The sequence below is a fragment of the Oncorhynchus clarkii genome, chromosome 11 (assembly GCF_045791955.1).
Source record: "Oncorhynchus clarkii lewisi isolate Uvic-CL-2024 chromosome 11, UVic_Ocla_1.0, whole genome shotgun sequence".
In the NCBI taxonomy this organism is placed as follows: domain Eukaryota; kingdom Metazoa; phylum Chordata; class Actinopteri; order Salmoniformes; family Salmonidae; genus Oncorhynchus; species Oncorhynchus clarkii.
Genome location: NC_092157.1, coordinates 12,350,191 through 12,359,728, shown reverse-complemented (window position 1 = coordinate 12,359,728; position 9,538 = coordinate 12,350,191). Strand labels below are relative to the sequence as shown.

Genomic DNA, 9,538 nt, shown 5'->3' with positions numbered 1-9,538 from the left:
GTATGGACCTCTCTTTAGCACGGGGGCATTGTCATACTGAAACAGGAAAGGGCCTTGCCACAAAGTAGGAAGCACAGAATTGTCTAGAATGTCATTGTATGCTGTAGCGTTAAGATTTCCCTTCACTGGAACTAAAGGGCCCGAACCATGAAAAACAGCCCCAGACCATTATTCCCCCTCTACCAAACTTTAAGGTTGGAAAGATGCATTGGGAGCAGGTACCGTTCTCCTTGCATCCCCCAAACCCAGATTCATCCATCCAGTTGGTGAAGCGTGATTCATCACTTCAGAGAACATGTTTCCACTGCTCCAGAGTCCAATGGCGGCGAGCTTTACACCACTCCAGCCGACGGTTAGCATCATGGTGATCTTAGTCTTGTGTGCGGCTGCTCGGCCATGGAAACCCATTTCATGAAGCTTCCGACGAACAGTTCTTGTCCAGAGGTAGTTAAGAACTCAGCAGTGAGTGTTGCACCCGAGGACAGACTATTTTTACACGCTACGCGCTTCAGCACTCAGCGATCCCTTTCTGAGCTTGTGTGGCCTACCACTTCGCGGCTGAGCCGTTGTTGCTCCTAGAAGTTTCCACAGCACTTAGTTGACCGGGCAGTTCTAGCAGGGTAAAAATTTGACCAACTGTCTTGATGGAAAGATGGCATCCTATGACGGTGCACGTTAAAAGTCACTGAACTCTTCAACTACGGCCCATTTTACTGCCAATGTTTGTCTATGGAGATTGCATGCCTGTGTGCTCGATTTTATACACCTGTCAGCAGCGAGTGTGGCTGAAATAACCAAATCCACTAATAGTGTTTTAAAAAATAGGGCCCTACTTATTTTATTTGGATAGTCCCCTAAATAGATTCTGCAGATGCTAAAACTATCACCTGCCCTCTGTTGATATTCAACGACTGGGTTATGGTTAGGGATGGATATATTACACCACTCACTGACTCAGGAAGCCTTTTAAACCAAATCTGTCCCTGTATGTGACTTCATTGACAATTACTGTATAACTAATTAATACATGTTCTCAGTGATTCAACGTGACATTCTTTGAGTACTGCCAGTTGGGGCGTTAGGTAGCCCCGTTGTTAAGAGCGTTGGGCCAGTAACCGAATGGTCACTGGTTCGAATCCCCCAGCTTACTAGGTGAAAAATCTGTGCCCTGGAGCAAGGCACTTATTGCTCCTGTAAGTCGCTATGGATTAGAGCGTCTGCTAAATGAATGAGATGTCAATCAAGTGACATTGTTATGAATGGCATCCTCCTAACTAGTGCTGCGCTGTGATGGCTGGACTACCTGGGCTGGCGGTTGTGTGGTTAATACTCCCTGTTCTGTGTTTAAAACTCATCTTGTGAGCCGCTGTCATGTTTTTGCTATAACAATCTCGTGGAAAATTGTGATCGTTATTGCTATCCCATTAGAATAGCACAGTCAGCATTTCCGGCTGATACATTCTGCCAGTGTGGGGCCCATCCATCAACAGTGGTGCAGAGTTGCCGTGTGTGTGTGTCCCCTGAGTGAATGAGAGCTTGTGTGTGTGTGTGTGTGTGTGTGTGTGTGTGTGTGTGTGTGTGTGTGTGTGTGTGTGTGTGTGTGTGTGTGTGCAAGAAATAGAGAGACACACACACTCAAATACAACAGCTTTGTGTTTAGTGAAAACTCTTAGAGAAAAAGGGATCAGACACCAAGAGAAACTCCCAGTATTATAATGGATGGGTGTATTAGCAGGCTGCATCCATCTTGTCAGCTTTGTAACAGAGCCGCTCTATGCTAGGCTGGGTCAGGAAGCTCTCTCTCTCTTTCACCCCCCCACTCCCTCTCTCACCCCCCACCACTCACTCTCTCATGTTCTCCCTCTCTCACCCCCCTACTCCCTCTCTCACGTTCTCCCTCTCTCACCCCCCCACTCCCTCTCTCACGTTCTCCCTCCCTCACCCCCCCACTCCCTCTCTCACGTTCTCCCTCTCTCACCCCCCCACTCCCTCTCTCACCCCCCCCCCCCCACTCCCTCTCTCACGTTCTCCCTCTCTCACCCCCCCATCTCCCTCTCTCACGTTCTCCCTCTCTCACCCCCACCCTCCCTCTCTCACGTTCTCCCTCTCTCACCCCCCACCTCCCTCTCTCACGTCCTCCCTCTCTCACCCCCCACCACTCCCTCTCTCACGTTCTCCCTCTCTCACCCCCCCACTCACTCTCTCATGTTCTCCCTCTCTCACCCCCCTACTCCCTCTCTCACGTTCTCCCTCTCTCACCCCCCCACTCCCTCTCTCACGTTCTCCCTCTCTCACCCCCCCCACTCCCTCTCTCACGTTCTCCCTCTCTCACCCCCCCACTCCCTCTCTCACCCCCCCCCCCCCCCCCCACTCTCTCTCTCACGTTCTCCCTCTCTCACCCCCCCACTCACTCTCTCATGTTCTCCCTCTCTCACCCCCCCACTCACTCTCTCATGTTCTCCCTCTCTCACCCCCCCACTCCCTCTCTCACCCCCCCACTCCCTCTCTCACGTTCTCCCTCTCTCACCCTCCCCTCCCTCTCTCACGTTCTCCCTCTCTCACCCCCCCACTCACTCTCTCATGTTCTTCCTCTCTCAACCCCACTCCCTCTCTCACCCCACCCCCACTCCCTCTCTCACGTTCTCCCCCACTCCCTCTCTCACGTTCTCCCTCTCTCACCCCCCCCCCCCCCCCCCCCCCCCCCCCACTCCCTCTCTCACGTTCTCCCTCTCTCACGTTCTCCCCCACTCCCTCTCTCACGTTCTCCCCCCCTCTACCCACTGATTCAAGGCCCATCATATCTCATTCTGTCAGGTGTGCTGGTGTAGTGAAGGCCCCCCCAGAGGGGGATCCTGCCGTGTCGTACTCTCCAACTCGCTTGCAATGTTGACTGAGCGGAGCACTAATTTGTAATGAGATCAGAACTCCCACATGTAACCCACCTCCAGACTTCACTTCTCCCCAATCCAGCTCAGCTATTCATCAAAAAACTGCTCTTATTTTCCCCCTCGTGTTAGTTCCCTCTCCTATATTCTCTAGTCATAGCAGGGGGCCTGGCAGGGACGTGAGGTGGGATGCTGAATGCTACTTTAACTTCAGAGGCTTTTGTTTTGTGCATCTCTATGCTAAAGGGAATGAACTACTTTAAACTAAGTAAACAGTTCTTGTGTTTCCCAACATGGGAATGTCATCTTTTCCACACCCGAATCCCTCTAGTTACACAATCATTTGCTAATGCGGTCAAATACCCTGGAATTTCCACTTGTTTCCCGAGAATCCCGAATACCCCAAAGGCCTAGAATTCCAAACTGGAAGTCTTGAACCATGACTACTACACTGATACTTGACAGGGGTGGGCGTGACTGGACACTGAGAGACAATAAGAAGAGTAATTGTCCCAGAGTAACTCTTCAAAGACCTGAAGGGATGGAAAAAGCTATTCGTCTCACCTTTTGACCTGCACTTGTCAAAATGACTCAGAGTGGAGGGAAAATAGAAAAAGGGACCCCTCTTCTCCCCATCTCAGTTACCTGGCACAAAATGGCTGCCTTGTTGCCTCACTGTCTCTCTCAAAATTCAGCCAGGGGTGGAAACAAAGAAGCGGTTGGCTCTACTGTTGATTTGAATTTCACTTGGCGTCACTGTCCCCACTGTCTCTGTTTAAAGGTTGTGTTATGACCCCGCCAATGGACATAAGAGTGTAGGGATCACTCTGAATCATTATCGGACCCTCTTTCCGGCTCTCTAACTCAAATCACATTACCAGGATCTGTTTTGGAAAAGCAATGACCCTCTGCTGTTTCCACAGTCAGATTGAATTTCAACGTACAGGCCAGACAGTGGAGTCTAATGTTTGGAATACTGAAGTGGTTTGTTCATCTGGTATGTAACGGGGAATAGAGTTATGCAGGCGGGCGTATGGATGGTGAGGTCATGGTTGGCCAACAGAAATCCATACGTTCACTGTGAGCTGGAATGCATTCCCCGTTGCCTGGCTGCAGTGCAGTAGAATAACACAGCGAGGTCAGGCCTCTTTACACGACAGGTATTTCTGATTACACGGATGCAGAGGAATGTTTTTTTCTCTCTGGAGATGATTATGTTCCAAGGTGCGCTTCAATCCAGGTCTCTGGTCTGGACCCCACCGTAATCCTTGAGGTCTGGAATGTTAGCGACGATCCGGTTAAGCGCCAACGATAATGTCCCCAATATATCAAAACCGCCGTCAATATCAACATTTACAGCAGTGATTTGTGATGACACACAAAGTACCCCTGATTCTCCATTGTCTTTTTTCCCCCATAGAGTATATTTATACTACAGTGCCTTGCGAAAGTATTCGGCCCCCTTGAACTATGCGACCTTTTGCCACATTTCAGGCTTCAAACATAAAGATATAAAACTGTATTTTTTTGTGATGAATCAACAAGTGGGACACATTCATGAAGTGGAACGACATTTATTGGATATTTCAAACTTTTTTAACAAATCAAAAACTGAAAAATTGGGCGTGCAAAATTATTCAGCCCCCTTAAGTTAATACTTTGTAGCGCCACCTTTTGCTGCGATTACAGCTGTAAGTCGCTTGGGGTATGTCTCTATCAGTTTTGCACATCGAGAGACTGAAATTTTTCCCATTCCTCCTTGCAAAACAGCTCGAGCTCAGTGAGGTTGGATGGAGAGCATTTGTGAACAGCAGTTTTCAGTTCTTTCCACAGATTCTCGATTGGATTCAGGTCTGGACTTTGACTTGGCCATTCTAACACCTGGATATGTTTATTTTTGAACCATTCCATTGTAGATTTTGCTTTATGTTTTGGATCATTGTCTTGTTGGAAGACAAATCTCCGTCCCAGTCTCAGGTCTTTTGCAGACTCCATCAGGTTTTCTTCCAGAATGGTCCTGTATTTGGCTCCATCCATCTTCCCATCAATTTTAACCATCTTCCCTGTCCCTGCTGAAGAAAAGCAGGCCCAAACCATGATGCTGCCACCACCATGTTTGACAGTGGGGATGGTGTGTTCAGTGTGATGAGCTGTGTTGCTTTTACGCCAAACATAACGTTTTGCATTGTTGCCAAAAAGTTCAATTTTGGTTTCATCTGACCAGAGCACCTTCTTCCACATGTTTGGTGTGTCTCCCAGGTGGCTTGTGGCAAACTTTAAACAACACTTTTTATGGATATCTTTAAGAAATGGCTTTCTTCTTGCCACTCTTCAATAAAGGCCAGATTTGTGCAATATACGACTGATTGTTGTCCTATGGACAGAGTCTCCCACCTCAGCTGTAGATCTCTGCAGTTCATCCAGAGTGATCATGGGCCTCTTGGCTGCATCTCTGATCAGTCTTCTCCTTGTATGAGCAGAAAGTTTAGAGGGACGGCCAGGTCTTGGTAGATTTGCAGTGGTCTGATACTCCTTCCATTTCAATATTATCGCTTGCACAGTGCTCCTTGGGATGTTTAAAGCTTGGGAAATCTTTTTGTATCCAAATCCGGCTTTAAACTTCTTCACAACAGTATCTCGGACCTGCCTGGTGTGTTCCTTGTTCTTCATGATGCTCTCTGTGCTTTTAACGGACCTCTGAGACTATCACAGTGCAGGTGCATTTATACGGAGACTTGATTACACACAGGTGGATTGTATTTATCATCATTAGTCATTTAGGTCAACATTGGATCATTCAGAGATCCTCACTGAACTTCTGGAGAGAGTTTGCTGCACTGAAAGTAAAGGGGCTGAATAATTTTGCACGCCCAATTTTTCAGTTTTTGATTTGTTAAAAAAGTTTGAAATATCCAATAAATGTCGTTCCACTTCATGATTGTGTCCCACTTGTTGTTGATTCTTCACAAAAAAATACAGTTTTATATATTTATGTTTGAAGCCTGAAATGTGGCAAAAGGTCGCAAAGTTCAAGGGGGCCGAATACTTTCGCAAGGCACTGTATATATTTCACAGGTGTGCGCTTCACAATTCACTTCAGTCTTTGACAAAACTTCAAGTGGTCTGTAGAATGCTTACGGAGATCTTATGTGGTCACTGTTGATCCTTCAAGGCTTCCATAGTTCATCTCATGTTGAGTAGAGCTAGCAAAACCAGATTTGGTCATGCTAACATGGTCAGTCATCAGTCATTTTTTATGTTTTTGTATGACATCACTGTATTGATATTTTCATAAAGTGGTTTTCCTCTGTTGTGTTTTGCAGGAAGTTCTACTACATAACCCTGCTGAGGGACCCTGTGTCACGCTACCTGAGTGAGTGGCGCCACGTGCAGCGCGGCGCCACCTGGAAGACGTCCCTCCACATGTGCGACGGGCGCACACCTACGCCCGAGGAGCTGCCGCCCTGCTACGAGGGTACGGACTGGTCAGGCTGCACCTTGCAACAGTTCATGGACTGCCCCTACAACCTGGCCAACAACCGGCAGGTGCGCATGCTCGCCGACCTCAGCCTGGTGGGCTGCTACAACCTCTCCACGGTGCCCGATAAGCGGCGCTCGCAACTTCTCCTCGAGTCGGCCAAGAAGAACCTGCGCGACATGGCCTTCTTCGGTCTGACGGAGTATCAGCGCAAGACGCAGTTCCTGTTCGAGCGCACCTTCCGACTGCGCTTCATCCGGCCTTTTGTGCAGTACAACAGCACGCGGGCGGCCGGAGTGGACTTGGACAACGACACGGTGGCGCGCATCGAGGAGCTCAACGACCTGGACATGCAGCTGTACGACTACGCCCGCGACCTCTTCCAGCAGCGCTACCAGTACACTCGGCAGCTGGAGAGACGGGCGCACCGCTTGGCACTTCGGAGTCACGGGCTGGACCCCCGTGATTTACTCAGAGAGGAGGGTGGTGTGGGGGGCGAGGGGACAGCCAGGCTGCCCACAGAGGACTACATGAACCACATAATTAACAGGTGGTAGCCCCTATCCCATCCCACCCCAACCACCCACTTTCCTGATCTCCCCATTGTCTGGTATGGTGAGATTGCATCAGAGTGAATGTTTAGGAAAGGTGAGATTTGGCACTTATGGCTTGAGAGGAAGAAAGTTGCACAGGATTGGGTGCTGCAGTGGTTTACCTACAGACTTTGCATGAGGCGAGCTGTGGGTTGCGAACCAGATGATATCACTTCCAGCTACTGGGTGACATAGTCCTTCTGGTCTTCTTGGACTATGTGAACTCATGATAAACCTGAGTCACAGGGCTTTGTGATTGGAAGCCCATGATAAACCTGAGTCATGGGGATTTGTGATTGGAAGTCCATGATAAACCTGAGTCATGGGGCTTTGTGATTGGAAGCCCATGATGAACCTTAGTCATGGGGCTTTGTGATTGAAAGCCCATAATAAACCTGAGTCATGGGGGTTTGTGATTGGAAGCCCATGATAAACCGGAGTCATGGGGGTTTGTGATTGGAAGCCCATGATAAACCTGAGTCATGGGGGTTTGTGATTGGAAGCCCATGATAAACCGGAGTCATGGGGGTTTGTGATTGGAAGCCCATGATAAACCGGAGTCATGGGGGTTTGTGATTGGAAGCCCATGATAAACCTGAGTCACCCTCTGGAGTTCTCGGAGCAACAACTGTCTCTACTCAGATTCCCAATGGAGCAAAAGAAAAACGATGGATAATTCCTTTACAAAGTAACCAGACTTGTTTTACTTTCCGTTCTGTGTCTTGGCCCATCAGAATAACATATGTGCTTAATATGTTGTTGTAAGGAATTACAAAGCAGTGAGATGGGAGATTACCTGTACTGGACATGTCCGACGAGCCATCTTTTTATTTATTAACATTGCTTTCTGATCATTTGAAATACATATTTTTCCAATGTGAGAGACTATTTGGCTCGGCTTGAAATACAGTTTGACACTTGTAAGTTATAAAAGTCATGATGGTGACTTAAAAAAAAATATTTCATAACATACTCATCCATTTGCTGAAAGGTTACTAACATTTGCAATCAAAGTTTAGAGCTATATCTTAATAGAGATGATGCATAGTGTTTTTTTTGGTTTTTTTTTACACTACACTTTTACCATTTTGTCAATGTCGTGTGAAGAGGCCAGTTTCTTTGGTTCCGATGTATTTTCATTTGCCCGTTGTACTGTGATCTGTACACTAAAGGAGATGTACAGAATTGAATGAAATATTTGGGTTTGTCCAGGAACATTTCTGACCACAACCTCCATACAACAATTGATGCTCAACAGGAGACCGACCGAGGGTCTCGCACTGAAGGGGAAACAGGAAACACTGTCTTATTATTACTTGTACAAAATAAAACTTCTGTGAGTGTGTGCATGTGTGTAAGTGTGTGTATTGTAAGTGTGTGTGTGTGTGTGCGCGTCCATTTGTTTCTGAGCTTTCATTTCCTTCTGATTGGGATCAAATGTGTCACCTAAAACCAGAACTTAAACGGGTGAAATGGATGGATTATCCATTGAGTTTGCCATGCTCCTCGATGTGCGTCTGTTGGGGCATTATAAAACGATGTAAAATAAAGTGCATCAGGTTCCATATTAAAGAGGTGAAGAATGCACAGCCACTTGTCAACCATAAGCTCTTTTTTTTGTTAATAATACATTTTTTTTGTCAACTGAAATATGATGATCCCCTGGTAAACTGTGTTTAATTAACATTCTAACAGAATGTGTCTGGACATGATATAACCCTCATCAATCAATACTGGTGTATATGGAGCCTTCACAACTATCCTATTTAAAATTCAATTCCCAAAGTCCCCCATCCAACAACAAACTGTAGTCCCACAGGCATAGCCAGTACTAAAAACAGACCCAACTAATTGCTTGGGGAGTGTTAAGATGCTAATGCATTATTATTAAGGAAATTTGGACCAGTGTGTGCAGATCCTGCGAATGACTGTCTTTTCATCAAGAACAGAATGTTTGTTTTAGTGACGAATACTTACATTATGTCCAATCCTCTCCGGAGCGGAGGTATAATGATTGGTAGCAGGAGACTTCTCTAATGCAAAGTATTTTTATCTTATTTGAGAAAGATAGCTTTGGGGAAGATGGATTACGAAGCTATGGGTTTAGACAAATCGTTACATAATGAAGTGTATGTGTGTGCGTGCAGTCGTGTGAGATAAAGAGAAAGCAAAAGAGTGAGAGAACAAGAGAATTTGGTGAAGTGGGACATTTCTACATGGGCTCTGGTCTGGTTTTACCCATATTGTATTATTGCTGTGAGTATTTCTGTTCTTCAAGCAGATTGGATCTTCTATTCAACAACAATTAAAAAAAAAAAAAGATATTTCTTTGTATTTGAGTCTCTGCTCTTATTCCTCATTGTTTGTTGTCCTGTTTGCATAATTGTTTTTATTACAGGAATTTAGCTTTAAAATGACTTTCTCTTAACCTCATGGCAAAATGTGTATAATAGCAGGAAATTAGCTCAGGGATTCTTGAGAGTCAGGACAATGCTTGTCTGGCTGGGAAACTTTTTTATTACTTTTTTTTTTTTTTTTGCATTATTTGAGCTTAAAATGTACATTTTTAGGGGAATTTTTAT

General features: G+C 46.2%; 1 protein-coding gene across 1 annotated transcript in view; it reads left to right on the top strand.

Annotated features, from left to right (window-relative positions):
- LOC139420212 (heparan sulfate 6-O-sulfotransferase 1b) overlaps positions 1-9,288 on the top strand; it is a 103,527-nt gene extending 94,239 nt beyond the window's left edge. The window contains exon 2 of the mRNA XM_071170058.1: positions 6,209-9,288. Coding sequence (XP_071026159.1) covers positions 6,209-6,920 — 712 coding nt within the window. The 3' untranslated portion in view covers positions 6,921-9,288. The remainder of the gene's footprint in view (positions 1-6,208) is intronic.
- Positions 9,289-9,538: the final 250 nt, after the last annotated feature.